We start from the raw sequence: 16,970 nt of genomic DNA on the forward strand, positions 1-16,970 counted from the left end.
CTCCTTGGGACCTGTCCTTGGTGCTGAAATCACTCCAGGAAGCCCCATTCGAGCCTCTGCATAGTGTGAGTGTTAAGTTTCTTACAATGAAAACTTTAACTCTCCTTGCTTTGGCTTCTGTTAAGAGGATAGGGGATATTCATGCATTTTCGGTCGATGAATCGTGCCTTCAGTTCGGGCCGGCTGCATCCAGCGTAACACTGAGACCCCGGCCCGGCTTTGTGCCCAAAGTTCCCACCACTCCTTTTAGAGATCAAGTGGTGAATCTCCAAGCACTGCCTTTGGAGGAGGCAGAACCAGCCATGGCTTTGTTATGTCCTGTTCGTGCACTACGTGTGTATATAGACAGGACGCAAAGTTTTAGGACCTCAGATCAGCTCTTTGTTTGTTACGGTGGTCAGCAGAAAGGAAAAGCTGTCACCAAGCAGAGGATGTCCCATTGGATTGTGGATACTATAGCCCTTGCATATCAAAAGCAGAATGTGCCTTGTCCATTTAATTTACGTGCCCACTCTACACGCAGTGTGGCATCATCTTGGGCACTGGCTCGCGGTTCCTCGCTAACAGATATTTGTAGAGCTGCAGGCTGGGCGACACCTAATACGTTCACAAGATTCTATAGTGTTCGTGTCGAACCGGTTTCCACTCGGGTTCTTTCTACTAACTAGTTAAGAATGCCGAGGGTCGGCTCGTGTGTCGGCTTGGAGCCTCTATTTTGGTGCTGCACATTTGCACCATTATGGAAGGCCATCGGGGCAAAAACGTCTAAAAAACTGTTTTTGCCTCTCCTCCACCGCCCTGATAGCTGGTGTTGCGGAGCATCCGCTGTCAACCTATCACTGATGTATTCTCTGTAAACCTGTGTAGGCTAGGCGTCCACATTTGTCCCCTACGTGGGGTTCATTTGTGTGTATAGTCCGTGGGGTTCTAATCCTCCACGTTTTTCCTTAGCAGAGCCTGCTCTGCATCTCTCAACATACCATGTATTGTTCAGAGACTTTATTGAGCAACCTGTCGGTTGTTTCATATATTTTTATGTCATCCATTTAACCTTCTTAGGGGATGGCTTCCGCAGTGTTCTAGCTCCGCTCAGTTTAGACGCTTCTCCCAGTTCGCTGCTTCACTATCGTGGGTTAAGGAACAGGTAGTGACCGGCCTTCTGCATTTCGCCTTAGGTTCCGCCCCTTATGTGGAGGGCGGAGGGCTTTTGCAGGCACTGGAAGGGTTCAGCTGCAGTGGCGTTTTGGTAGGGATTCCCAATTCGTCGGTCACGACGTGACGTCGTAGTGACCGACTGAAAGGGAACGTCTCGGTTACGTATGTAACCCTCGTTCCCTGAAGGAAGGGAACGGAGACGTCACGTCCCGTCGCCACAGTTTGCTGTTCCATTGCTGTTCAGGCCGGGCACTGTTGCTCGGCTTCTCAGCAATAATATAGCTGATTTGGTATTATGCACCTGTGCCTTATATACGCACCTGGCGGGGCGGCGCCGGCATTATGCAAATACCTGCATGCCAAGTTCATTGGCGTTTTTGATAGTTCTCGAAGTAGATAGGTCACCCGCGAAGCGGTTCCCAATTCGTCGGTCACGACGTGACGTCTCCGTTCCCTTCCTTCAGGGAACGAGGGTTACATACGTAACCGAGACGTTACAGTCATTGAAGAGCTTACATATTAGCCTGAACAATCAGTAATAATAATAATAATAATAATAATAATTCATTACATTTATATAGCGCTTTTCTCAGTACTCAAAGTGCTTTACATATGAATGGAGGAATCTCCTCAACCACCACCAATGTGCAGCATCCACCTGGATGATGCGACGCAGCCATATTGCGCCAGAACGCCCACCACACACACCAGCTTATTAGTGGAGAGGAGACAGAGTGATATAGCCAATTAGTATGAGGGATGATTAGTAGGCCAATGGGCAAGTTTTGGTATCAGGCATTGGTTTTGGCCGATCATGACGACAAGAAATTGGTACTTGGTATCGGCTGCAAAAATCCTGATCGGAGCATCCCTAATAAGCGTTGTTGCAAGTTTCTTAAGGCAGAGTAATGAACAGTGTTGGGCAAGTTACTGAAAATTAGTAATTAGTTACAGTTACTATTTATTCTTTTAAAAGTAACTGAATTACTCTACCAGTTACTGTATATCAAAAGTAATTAGTTACTTAGAAAAGTATCTTTTAACTTTTCTGCTTTTTAAATGTAAATATGAACAGTACTGAACAGTAGTCAAACAGTAAAATGATATGGATGGGCTATTTTACACGTAAGACTCTAATATATCACATATTGTAGGAGCCTATTTTGCTTTAGATTCAACCTTTAAATATTTTTGTTAGAAATTATCTTAATATGTCAACTTAGTTTATTTATGTATATCATTTAGACTTTTAGACAAATATTCTGCATGTTTACAAAAATATATAATGTGTTAAAATTGTGTAGTGTCTCTTTAAAAATTTTGAGACAATTGTGTCAACATGTCATATTTTCTAAAATAAATTATCATTTTTCTGATATCATATTTATAAGTTAGAAACGTCTCCGCTGTGTCCTGCTGACAGGCGCGATGCGCGTGCAGCAGATGAGGCAAATTATGGGTCCTCAGAAGGTTAGACCGTCTCATTTCAGTTCTCTTCGCGAACTTCTGAGTGCTCACCTTTTATCGCATGCTTAGTAGGGTGCAGCCCTTGAATTGGAACACAGCTTGTGAAGCTTGCCGCAGGGACTGCGCTCTTTGGTCATAAATTGTTTGTTTTCTGTTGGATTTAAATGATACACAGGATTAAAGGAAGATATTTAATCAGAAAACGGAGTAGGCTACGTAGATTGTTTTGTCGGACGGAAACAGAGCGAGTTGATTGTTTGTTCGGATACGGAGAGACTGAAACTAAAACTAAAAGCGAGCTCACACATACTATGGAGTTTTAACACGGGTGTACAGCGCAGTGTGAATATTTTAGTGGAAACAACAATCGCGGATCGTTCTCTTCCATGAAGCCGATGTAAACATCTAAGAATATATGAACATTTCTTAGATTTATTACCTTTTTGGACTACAAATGCAAGTTGATGTCATACTGCGATTGCTTGGTGAAGATAATTTACAAACATGAGACCGGATGGATTATGACTTGCGCACAATTTTTAAACAAAGGTATGTTGTCCCGTTTAGATTTTTCATGTTCCTTCTATATGCACTGTCAGCTATGATGAAGTGTAATGAATCATTGTGCCACCAACTACGGTCCTGCGACGTCAGATATGTCTTGTCTATTTTTTACAAAATAGAGTAACGCGAGTAACGAACTCATTTAAATTTCAATAATTGTAATTGCGTTACTTGATTTAAAAAAATACTTCGTTACATGCTCGTTACTGCTAAAAGTAGTGGAGTTACAGTTACTTTGTAACGCGTTACTCCCATCACTGGTAATGAATAGTGTGTTTGCATTTTGTGCAGGAATAGAAGATCGGATTAATATATGTTTAGCCAAGGTACGTTTATGTAGCTGAATGTAGATGGAACATGACATGAAGTGACCAGTTGTAAAATGAACCTATAATAAGAGTTCATTGTAAAAAAATGAACTAATAAATATAGTAAAAAGCACATTCTAAAAAAATTCCTTATGCTATCGTAATAATATTGGCAAAATAAATGGGGGTAAACATGTACAGTTTCATTATGTGGTTTCCGCTTCAGCCAAGAATTTTCCCTTTTTTTCACACAATGATCTTTACATTATGTAAGTGTGTTTTATGTAGAAAACAGTAGTCACAAAAAATATTCTTCACAGACTGAGTCACGTAATGTCATATCTTGTTACTACACTGTCAGTTTTCTCTTTGATGAGTAACCTTTGCTCACTATGCCCGGGCCGGTGGTCATTTTCTAAAGCTGCCTGAAGCCAGATGGTGGTGTCTGGATCTCCTGTGGTGCTAGCCTCTTTAAAAACTCACAGTACATTCCTCTCTGATATATGGTCTACACAGTGCCTCGCTTAATGTTTCACCCTAAAAGTGTACAGAGTGCACACCTTAAAATTCTCTTGGTTAATGCTCATATTTGTATTTTATTAGGTAGTTTTTCTGCTTTTGGTTTCAATCCATCAATTAAATGCTGTGATAATCAGCTAATAGCACGTGACACAAGCTAACAAGGACTAAAGTGAGCAGGTAATTCATTTATTGCTCTCTGATTTTCTGATCTGTCTTGGAGTTTGATTTTATATCAATAAGTGTGTTTACATTCACAGTTTTACTCTGATTATGATTAATAAGCTGATAATGTGTAAAGTCATATAAACATCTAAAACAGTTTGCTTTAATCAGGAAAATATTATGAATGGCTTATAGCAAATTTGCAAGAAAGTTAAAGTAAACGAATGCATAAAAGCCTGATTTTTATTGTAAACGGTATACAAACCAGAATATGAACCTGGAAAACAGCCTAAATCTTTTGACAGATTTTCTGCTAGCGTTCTGAATGACTAGTTGGTATTTCACTGCCTGCGAGACACCTGACATGCCAAAATCCCATGTAAATACAGTTTTCTGCATAGCAGGTTTATTGATTTGCACGTAAACAAATAAGAACAGGTTTCTATAATAAACAGATTTTTGATGAATATCTATTCATTTTGTGCACTTAAATGCACTCACTGATGCATTTGTGCTTTCCTGTTCCCTCTTGTTGACAGAAGAGTCTCCTCTTGAGACCCTTATTACTTTTGTTCTCCTGAAGTATGCATCTTTCCATCACAACCTAGCAGCCTCTGTGGCACTGCTAGGGTACTGCACGTCCTCTAGAGAGGTGCTTGCATCTTTGTCTTACATCTTTGACCCCAGACGCCCCAGACACGGCCTTTGCAAATTGATTGTTGCAAACTTCACCAGACCCAGACTGAAATATTGAGCTGATGATTTGACTGCATTAGTACTGACTTAAAGCAAATATAATTGATGTGCGATAATTATCTCTCTACTGTTAACTAAGACATCAACAGCTTGCTTGAAAAATGAAACCTTAAATTAATAGTCTTGAATGAATGAATGAATGAATTTTATTATTTTCTTTTTTCTTCTTCAGAACATGATCATTAGTAACCAAACATATTATAACAGAAAATGAACAAATAAAAAGTCTCAGCATCTTCAAAAGAAATGAAAAAAAAACTTTGTTTTTATCATCTCAAGCGGAAATGGGTATAAGGAAGTGTGATGCAGATTTGTTTGACCTGACAGGAGAGCTTATAGCGGACCAATCACAGCCCTTGATCCTTTGCGGGACCATAAATTGTGCTTTATTCTTAATAGGGGTGACAATATATCGGCCTATAATCAGTATCAGCATTTAACGCAGTATAAAAGCATTTTTTACTAACTAACATTGGCTAGTTGTTTATAAACAGACGATGATCAAGGCAGATTATATTCTGACAATCAAACGGGGCAAAAAAAACAAAAACATTTCCCATTGTGGGATTATTTTGAATTGGGTAACAATGACAGCAGAATTGCAGTTTGCACTTCTAGGATTTCACGACATAGTACTTTGAAACAAGACTAAAAAGCAAAACTATTGGTTAGGGATGCATAACGATTAATTGCGATTAATTTATAGCAGAATAAAAGTTTTTGTTTACATCCTACATGTGTGTGAACTGTGTATAATAACTTTGTATAGATAAATACACACACATGCATGTATATATTTAAGAAATGTTTACGTGTGTATATACATTTGTATATTTATGTATCATTTATTTTATATATAAATATAAATACTTAAAGGAGCAGTGTAAAAATTTTAGCGGCATCTAGTGGTGAGGTTGCGAATTGCAACCAAAGGCTCAGTCCACTGCTTACCTCTTGCTTTTGAAACACATAGAGAAGCTACGTTAGCCGCCACCGGAAAAACATGTCATCGCCGGAGACAACTTAGTAAAAAGTTTGTCCGTTAAGGTCTTCTGTAAAATCACAAAATGGCGACTTCCATGTATGGGGACCCTCTGTGTATGTAGATGTAGATAAAAACGTCTCATTCTAAGGTAATAAAAACATAACGGTTCATTATGAAAGGTCTTTATACACCCTGATAATATAGTTGTGTATATTATTTTGCATTTCTGTCAAGCGATCCTTCTAAAAATTACACACCGCACCTTTAATATATAAATATATTTTTTTTCTTAAAATGATACATGCACGTTTGCATATTTATATATACATAATTATTACTCACAGTTCACACACACACACACACACACACACACACACACACACACATATATATATGATATAAATAAAAACTTTTATTCTGCTGTAGATTAATTGCGATTAATCGTTATGCATCCCTACTTATCTGTATTGGTAGATGTGATTCCAAGAAATTCAATATTGGTATCAGCACAGAAATATTGACAACTAGTGTGACAACTAGTAACGATACTTGTACCAATGAGATTTGAAGTTATCCATTAAAGCTGCTTGTTTACATTTCAATTTCGCTTAAACTATTCCTTTTAATATGTAGTTCACTCCCAAATTGTCACAATTTAGTCACCCTGTTTCTGTGGTATGTAAAAGGACTAGCTTTATTTTGTTATTTTTGGGTTGCTTTTCCATACAACAAAAGTTATATCTTATCGAGGCTGCCCAAATATTGTGCTTCAAGTCATATGTGACAGGTTTTACGAGCAGCGAGATTGTTGTGCTCTTGCAGAAATTAGAAGATAACCTGCTGTTAGTTATGCATCGTCGCACAAGTGCATTAGTTCCCTGCCAATCCCACGATCGAATGGGAATGATCCTCCAGTGTTGTTTCTAAAGAATCAGGCTGAATCGCTGAGCGCATAATGGCTGTATTTTCATCCACCCACCGGAGTGTGAAGTGCTGCCTAGACCTGCGGATGTAACCCCAGAATCCCACAGCGACTCCCTTGAGCTTGTGAATCATAGCTGTCCCTGCCTCGGCCTACACGCCGCCAGCCACGCTGTGTTCATCAGGCAGTCTGGGAGATGCTCTTTTTACCCAGACTCAAATTCGATGCTTCCTCGTGGGTCTCTAACAGATGTCAGATTTATGACAGCGTGTTTGATGCATAACGTGATGCAGCTTTAGACTGTCAAATTATTGTCAGAGATACAGGCAAACATAACATGTTATGATGCAGACTCCGACTTGGAGCTCTTGAATTCACAGTAAATTCATTTCTGCTTTACCTTTTCTAAGGTGTACATTTACCAAAACCTTACTCCACAATGAATCTATGCCCACAAAATATTTCTGTGGTTTAAATCTTTTGGCTAATTGGTGCTTTTAGTAGACAATAAATGTCTAGAATTATATGCTTTGGTGAACACATTTTACTTTGTGAAATTCAGGCAAAAGTGTCATAATCTCATTATGAGATTAGGAGCAAAGTAAGAAGTTGATTTTATTGATTTTAAACATGGCTTTTGTCAGTATGAAAGATATAAAAGTAATTCTTTACATTACATTCTGTTGGGTGTATCACAAATAAACTACTTTAGCTGTGTTTTCACACACTAGGTCACATATCTAAAATGATGCAGATTTTCTGTTTGTGCTTAAAATGTAAAATAGTGTGCAGATTTTGTCTGAAGTAAATGTACAATCATAACAAATAACACATTTACTGTAAGTGACGTTGTCAAACCATAATGAATATTAGATCAAATTTATACAGTATTGTGCAAAAGTCTTAGTCCACCATGCCACCATTACATTTGTTGTTTTTGCAATTGTATAGTGATAATATATAATAATTTCTCAGTGTCTTTATTAGGATGCAACTAGAAAATATAGAAAGTTGTATGTAGTATTAAAAACGGTATAAAATAGAATAAAAAAGTGTCAAGTAATTAGGGTAAACTCGCCTTCCACATGAGCAATAGCGGGTAACTGCAGGACATAATTATACACATAAAGTATTAATAATTATTAATAATTAAATTGAATCTATTATTATTATTATTATTATTAGGACCTCATGGACCTAAATGAAATTAAATCCTAATTTGTAATCCTAATCGGATGACTTCAGGACTTTAGTTTTCCCAAAAAGTTCAAGATGTGTTTAGTACCAAGAGAGGTCACATTAAATACTGACTGATGCCTAAAGAAGACGTTTAGTCCTAAAATTGTTTTGTTTTTCATTTTGTGTACATATTTCCTGTATTTTCTGTTTGTATCTTAATAAAAAGAGTGAAAAATAAATATGGATGGACATTAAAACTTTGCTAAAACAACAAAGCTGCTGGTAGTGGCCTAAGACTTTTGCACAGTACTGTATAATTTTTAAATTACTTACCACATTCTCTGTTCCCTATACTTACTTTGCGTTTTATGTGTGTTTTTTACAGGAGGCACAGAAGGTGAATAACCCGATAAACAGTCAGGCTGACGGACCACCGAAGAGATTGAATGAGAAAGATGAAGTCCCAGTCACTGAGGTGGGCTGGATGACCTCAGTGAAAGACTGGGCAGGGGTCATGATCTCAGCACAGACCCTTACCGGCCGAGTTCTGGTAAGACCACCACACATACTGCAAACTTTACCAGCTGCATACTAAGGGTGGTTTCATATTAGGTTCGATTGCCTGGTCCGAACCAGAGTTCGATTGCTTCCCCATCCCTCTTCCCTCGCTGGCCTCTGTTTACACTATAATATTTTGTTCTGAACCGTGGTACATTTGCCTCATCAAGCTGCAGCCGTTTACTGATGTTACTAGGCAGCGGCTATGAAAGAGAAAGCGCTAAAATAGACAGAGAAGTTTGTATCCTCATTGTTCTTTATTTGAACCTTTGGTTTCGTTATCAAATAATAAATACAGAAACCCACTGCAAAGGTACTTAAATTGTCCAAAAGAAATCATGTTTATAGCGCGTCACTCTCATGCCCAGATGTCCGCAAGTGCTTGTCATCAATGTTAATGAGCATAAACACACCCGCACGCATCATAGCGGTTTACTTCTGCGATTTTAGATTAGAGGTTTGGCATGCGATCTGTAATACATTAATTTTACACAGTAAAGTTAGCTAAGGCTGCGTTCATACGGTACCATAATACGGTTGTCAAAACCGTATTTGAGTCCTTAAGACGGTTCCGTTCACACGCAGTTCGGTTATTTACGGGTTTGACAACCGCATTCTATAACCGACTTCACACCCGTAACTTTTTGGGTTTCACAACCGTATTTACAGAGAAACTGTGCCGTGTGAACGGAATCGCACTGGACAACCAGTTGTCTGTCACGTCATTCGTTGCTCTTTGTGTTAAGATAACGTTACAGTGCATGAAAATGACTGCAAACTACGCACCAAAATTGTTCCATAAGGTTAATGTGATATTATATTACCTTCATAGACGCCACAGAACATATTACATTACGCATAAAATTGCGTGCAGCCAAGTAAGTGAGTAAATATGTTAGGGTAGGGTATATATAAAGTTTAAACTTTAAAAGTGGACGATTAATATAATGTTAACTGTATAATAAAAGGGATATAAAAATTAGCTGTTTATTTACTCACCTTTTATCTTCAGTAGAGCAATAAAGAAGATATTTTGCAAAAAAACCCATCTGTGATTCATATAATGCAAGGCAAAAGATGCGTCACTTTGAGAGGTCAAAAAGCAGATATATCCAATACAAAAGTAATCTCCATGACTCCTGGTGACATTTTTTGCTGCTTGTGAAGCAAATCGGTCGGTTTTTGCAGGATATTGGACGTTGTTTACAACATTATTAGCATCCATAAAGAACTGTGGCAACATATAAAGTGCGCTTTTTACACTCCCGCTCTTTAGGTGGCGCTAAGAGGCTGGTTTTGCCTGCGGTTGGTAAACCATACTCTCTGCGCCACCTACAGAGCGGGAGCGTAAGCGCACTTCCTATTTGGCTGCGTTAATGGTTTAAATAAAGTTTGATTTCTTGCAAAAACGGATCGATTTGCTTCATAAGTCGTTATGATTACTTTTATATTGTATATATCTGCTTTGGTAAAACGTGCAGTTGCTGAAACTGATTTTATGTTCATTCATTTTGGAAATTAAAACTTTAATAAGGAACCACCCCTGTTTATTTTTCTCTGCACAATGGTAAGCGTTACACCAGCCAGCTGTTTTTGTTAATTACATAAATAAAGTTTTCCCCATTGCATAAATAATACTTTTTTTATATTTACGTCCATCACTATGGTTACAGGCGCCGCGTGTAACTAGCATACGGGTTTGAGGTCGGTTGCTCGTTCATACAAGCAGTGTTCTTTTTGTGTCTTTAATTTGCTGTGTGAACAGGACACTTCCAGACTCACACCTGTAAGTAAATACGGTTGTCACTCCCGAAATTTTGTCGTGTGAACGCACCCTAAGTGTAGTTTTTGATATGCTTTAATTATGATTTGAACTAAGGTAATCTACTTGTTTATTTTGCTTGTTATCAGAAATAAACTACTCTAAAGGACTTTATTGTTATTGATTCTTTGCATAAGTTTATCGGAAGTTATGTTTGTTCCACGAAAGACGTTTATTTCTGTTGTTACTGCTGAAACCGTCTATAAATCAAACTATTCAATTCAATTCAATTTTATTTATATAGCGCTTTTCACAATTGTTAATTGTTTCAAAACAGCTTTACATTAATACATGTAGGAAAAGCATAGAAAAGTGAGCGTAGTAATAATGTCACGTATACAGTAAAGTAGTAAGTTAAGCCAAAGGTGGCAGACTCTCCAGGGGATGAAAAACCCCCCTAGGAGAAAATCCCTCCTGGCTAGTCCATAGGGGAAACTCCTAGAAGGAGAAAAACCCCTGAGAGAGATACATATATATTTATTTATATATATATATATATATATATATATATATATATATGTATATATGTATATATGTATATATGTATATATATATATATATATATATATATATATATATATATATATATATATATATGTATATATATATATATATATATATGTATATATATATACTTTTGGGGTATGTGAACGGGTAAGCGAATTAAACTGGTTCCGCCGGTGGTCACTGGTCAGGTATCAGCTGGGCATCTTGTTGAAGGACGGTCAGTAGATTAGTGGTGTGATGACCTTCACAGCTGCAGGAACTGGGTCTGTTTGTCTCATTGCCCTGAGGTTCGAGATTGTCCAAACAGAATCCTAGCGTAGTGGCCGTTTACATGTAATGCAAGTGTCATACAGTATTGTGGTTCCCCCCTAGAAATTTTACGTTCCCATAACGTTCTCAGAACGACCCCGGTGGTGTTAAGGACGTTGCCCAGTAAAGTTCCCAGAACGTTATGAGACGGACGTGTTGTGGAGTTCCCTAAAGGGTTGGAGGACGTTATTTGGCAGACCTCCACGGAACATTCAGGACGTTCTGGAAATGTTGAGGGGACCATATTTTATGTACACTTTACGTTCCCATAATGTTCTTAGAACGACCCCGCTGGTGTTAAGGACGTTGCCCAGTAAAGTTCCCAGAACGTTATGAGACGGACGTGTTGTGGAGTTCCCTAAAGGGTTGGAGGACGTTATTTGGCAGACCTCCACGGAACATTCAGGACGTTCTGGAAATGTTGAGGGGACCATATTTTATGTACACTTTACGTTCCCATAATGTTCTTAGAACGACCCCGCTGGTGTTAAGGACGTTGCCCAGTAAAGTTCCCAGAACGTTATGAGACGGACGTGTTGTGGAGTTCCCTAAAGGGTTGGAGGACGTTATTTGGCAGACCTTCACAGAAAATTCTGGACGTTCTGGAAATGTTAAGGTGACCATATTTTATGTAGACTTTACGTTCCCAGAAGGTTCTCAGAACGACCCTGCTGGTGTTAAGGACATTGCCTAGTAAAGTTCCCAGAACATTTGAGAGTCACCCACAAGTTATCCAAAAGCCCCAGAAAATAGCCATAACTCAACAAATATATAATTATACTGTGAAATTGATACGGTTGGTGTGGTGGAGGATAAAGGATGAGATGGAGATCATGATGAATCCAAAATTATAATCTTTAATTAATATAAAACAAGGAACATGGAAACTGGTAAACAGCAAAACACACAACACATGACTATAAACAAGAACTGACCTAGACAAAGGGAAAAGCAGGGTATTTAGACAATGGAGTGATGAGGGGGATGACTGTCAGGTGAGGATAATAACAAACACAGTTCAGGTGAGAGAGTGAAAAGGATTATGGGAAATTAAGTCCAAATGGATGATGAACGGTTCCCGTTCATCATCCATTTGGACTTCATTTCCCATAATCCTTTTCACTCTCTCACCTGAACTGTGTTTGTTATTATCCTCACCTGACAGTGGAGAAACAAGCAGGAACAAACTGGGACTGTGAAAAAAATGTATAATTGAAAAAAAAACAGAAAATAATCGAAGTGAGATTACAGGAATAATAGAATGTCAAAATCTGGCAAATTAAAAGAAATATAATAAAAAAGCAACAAATAAATAGCAAAAAATACAAGAATAACATAAAACATAACAAAAGCCCACATTAATTAAATTGTTTTAAACAATAAAGATGCAATTAAAACAAAACATTTACATTTGGAGTGCATAAAATGTAACATATTTCAATATACAACAACTGGTTAAATAAAATAAAAAATAGCCCACAAAATATTAAATTTATGTTTACAGATGTGCAAATGTGTATTAGATATATAAATGTAAAAAAATAACGCCATGTGATAAGGTCACAAGCTTGATAAACATCAACCTTTAGGAACTTCAATCTCCAGGTCTGGAGCCTGCAGAATAAGAGCATACAAATACAAATCCAGTTAAAAATATATTTACATAAAATGCATAAGTAAGGGCAAAAACACATATTACAAAACATCACAAATCCAAGAACTAAGATTTTTAACATTCAAATCGAGATGTGAAAAAAATATGTAGGAAGATTTCAGACTTCCGGAAAGATTTTCAAATTACCAACTTAAAGAAAAAAGCAATTACAAACTACAAAAATGTTAAGCTCCAAAACTTTTTGGTCAAGTATTTTTTATTGCCTGCTTCATTATTTGCCATTATTCTTTACTACTTCAAACAATCCAAGCCCCAGTACCTGAAACATTTTTAAAACATGCTGTCACTTTTAAGCCAAAACACTTGTGCTTTTGTATCTAATACTAATATTAGGCAAATTAACCCATACAAGAAATTACCTCATACAAAATTTAACAAATTCAATACATTCAATATTGTAATTTAAATCAAATTACACAAAGATAAATAATGAACATGACTCTTATGTTTTTAAATAATGTGTATTAAAGTTACACCTTCTTTACCCAGATTGCAGGAAGATACACTTCTTCAGGTTTGACAATGTGTGGTACATGACTTCTGCAAACAAAGCACAATAATGTTTAATTTTTTTTTGAAAGACAAACGCTAATTTATGATTCTTAGGTATTAAATTCCTTTACAACAGTATTTCCAAAAAGTGTCGATTTTTTTGTTTTGTACACAAAACATTTGATCTTCGGTTGGCATCTTTGTGGGCTGAGCATTAATTTATTTTGTAAAGATCGAACATCTTAAAGATTTTTTTAACATCCTCTTTATGAACATTGTTTAGCTCACTGTAAGCCTGCATGTTTATCGTTATACTTTAAATGGCAAATAAGAATATATAGCCTAACATAGAAATAAAAAACATCACAGAAAAGAATAGCAAATAAACAGATAAAACATTCATGTAACTCGCTGTAGAACAACGAGTGAAATCTATGTAGGTTTAAAAAGAAAAGTATCTTAACTTACCTTACAGTATTATATAAAGACAAAACAAAGATCACGCGTCGTCAAGTGTGGCAGTTTGAATTTCATGCGACTTCCGGGTCCTCTTGTAAGCTGTAGCATTATGGGAAAGGTAGTACTTTTCATAAAGCGTATTGAACGCTGTTGCTGTTAACTGACTACTGTTTTCAAGATGCATTGCAATCTACATCATCATATTCAGAGAGTACAACATAATACATATTAGTATAATATTATTTACTAGTATGTTTGTGCTTGTTAACACAATTTAATGTAAAGTCTTATTTAATTATTTAATTTGTCTTTGTCTGATGTACGATAGTGCAGACTGAATCACTCTTTTATTTTTCTTCATTCTGAAATCATTTATTTATTACTTTGTTTGTATGGTCCACTGCACATTGACACATCCTTTGTATTAACTGCCTATAAAAATAAAATGCTCTAACTGTAATTTAATATTTTGTCTTCCTAGTGATATCAGGAACATTATTAAACGACCAACAGAGGACCATGTGAGAACATTCTATTAATGTTCCAAATGTCCTCTTTGTAACGTTGCCATGTGACCACAGAATAACCAATATGGGACGTCCCCCTAAAGTCATATCAGGAACATTATTATATGACCAACAGAGGACCATGTAGGATGGTTCTGTAAATGTTCCAAAAGTCCTTTCTGTAACGTTCTTTTGTGACCACAGGATAACCAATATGGAACGTCTTCCTACAGTCATATCAGGAACGTTATGATATGACCAAAATAGTACCATGTGGGAATGTTCTGTTAATGTTCCAAATGTCCTTTCTGTAACGTTCTTATGTGACCACAGCATAACCAATATGGAACGTCTTCCTACAGTCATATCAGGAACGTTATGATATGACCAAAATAATACCATGTGGGAATGTTCTGTTAATGTTCCAAATGTCCTTTCTGTAACGTTCTTTTGTGACCACAGGATAACCAATATGGAATGTCATCCTTCAGTCATATCAGGAACGTTATGATATAACCAAAATAGTACCATGTGGGAATGTTCTGTAAATGTTTCAGGTGTCCTCTCTGTAACGTTCTTATGTGACCACAGGATAACCAATATGGAACGTCTTCCTACAGTCATTTCGAGAACGTTTTTATCTGACCGAAATAGTACCATGTGGGAATGTTCTGTTAATGTTCCAAATGTCCTCTCTGTAACGTTCTTATGTGACCACAGGATAACCAATATGGAACGTCTTCCTACAGTCATTTCGAGAACGTTTTTATCTGACCGAAATAGTACCATGTGGGAATGTTCTGTAAATGTTCCAAATGTCCTCTCTGTAACGTGCTTATGTGACCACAGGATAACCAATATGGAACGTCTTCCTACAGTCATTTCGAGAACGTTTTTATCTGACCGAAATAGTACCATGTGGGAATGTTCTGTTAATGTTCCAAATGTCCTCTCTGTAACGTTCTTATGTGACCACAGGATAACCAATATGGAACGTCTTCCTACAGTCATTTCGGGAACGTTTTTATCTGACCGAAATAGTACCATGTGGGAATGTTCTGTTAATGTTCCAAATGTCCTCTCTGTAACGTTCTTATGTGACCACAGGATAACCAATATGGAACGTCTTCCTACAGTCATATCGGGAATGTTTTTATTTGACCAAAATAGTACCATGTGGGAATGTTCTGTTAATGTTCCAAATGTCCTCTCTGTAACGTTCTTATGTGACCACAGGATAACCAATATGGAACGTCTTCCTACAGTCATATCAGGGAACGTTTTTATCTGACCAAAATATTACCATGTGGGAATGTTCTGTAAATGTCTAAGGCGTCCCCCTAAAGTCACACGAGGAACCTTGAACTGCAAGACTTTTATAACTAACAAAGGACGTTTTAGGAATGTACCTAATGTTCTCTAAAGGTTCAGGTCTTTTCATCCTCTTTAGAGAACTTTTAGGGAACGTTGCGAAAGGTCACGAGAACGTCACCTTCTACGTGGGTTTAAGTCAGCTCGGTTCCAGACAGGCTAACTACTGCGGCATAAGTCTAATACCCAGATGAGTTATGTGAGTGCTTTGTTCTAGACAAACTAACTATTGCGGGATAAGTACATTTATTGGACATTTTATGTGAATGCTTTGTTAAAGAAGAATGTCTTAAGTTTAGACACAAATGATGCACATACTTACACATTTTCATAAATTAAAATGTATTGTTTGTGCTGTTTTAAATATTAATATGTATCTCACTGATATTGTCATAAAATATTTATCATGCTGCTAGGTCTCTGTTAGCACATTGCTGGTTCCCAGGCTTTTATGAATGTGTTTGTCACAATTATTCCCATATGATTTATGGATATTTTTTTTAAAACCATCTCATCTGTATTCCTCACGTAGTGTGTGGTTCTGGACATTTGGGACAGCAGTAATACCGAATGCTAGTCGTGTGGGTGGCATTTGTGATAACAGCTGTTAGTACCCGCACAGCTCTAGACAGGGACAGGGACAGGTCAATTAACTATGAACAATTGAGTCTGTTGAACACATAATGAAGATCATTTACTTTTGGAACGTTATGCAGATGAGAGCAGGGCTAATTTTATGAACCAAATCTGGTTTGCTTTGTGGTTTTCCACCAAGCTTAACATAAATTTGATTTACTCAATAACGCTCTGACCTTAATTTATTTTGTCTTGAATATTTATATCCCAGTCCTGTATCTCATCTTTCAGGGAGAGTGACCCATGCACATGACCAGAGTGGCAAACAGGGACCTCAGTCTAGTGTTTCTGATGCAGTGCATGGCTGATCGCTAACAATGTTGTCAGTACAACTAAAGCATGAGTGAGGTCTAAATACTCGTGTTTGGACATGTGATTGATTACTTCACTATGTGAAAGTTATGTTGATGTAGCTTGTGCAGGTCCTGTTTGATGGTATTGGTTCGGTTTTTATCTTTTAGTTCTAGCGAGTACATGTGTGCTCAATCAGACATGTTTATCTAAATAACTTGTAATGGGGTAAAATGGTTATTTTTGCAATATTTCAGTGCCAAGTTAACCTCTAGACTGATCTACAAAAATCTAAAGCAATGCACATGTTGTCATATAATGTGA

At 37.2% G+C, this 16,970-nt stretch overlaps 1 protein-coding gene across 21 annotated transcripts in view; it reads left to right on the forward strand.

Moving 5' to 3' along the window:
- Positions 1-16,970, forward strand: part of kcnma1a (potassium large conductance calcium-activated channel, subfamily M, alpha member 1a) — a 263,693-nt gene that overhangs the window by 62,014 nt on the left and 184,709 nt on the right. For all 21 annotated transcript variants that reach the window (XM_055170797.2, XM_055170791.2, XM_055170796.2 and 18 more), the window contains exon 2: positions 8,406-8,570. In XM_055170797.2, the coding sequence (XP_055026772.1) occupies positions 8,406-8,570 (165 nt within the window). The remainder of the gene's footprint in view (positions 1-8,405; positions 8,571-16,970) is intronic.

This window comes from Misgurnus anguillicaudatus, chromosome 11 (genome assembly GCF_027580225.2).
Source record: "Misgurnus anguillicaudatus chromosome 11, ASM2758022v2, whole genome shotgun sequence".
In the NCBI taxonomy this organism is placed as follows: Eukaryota; Metazoa; Chordata; class Actinopteri; order Cypriniformes; family Cobitidae; genus Misgurnus; species Misgurnus anguillicaudatus.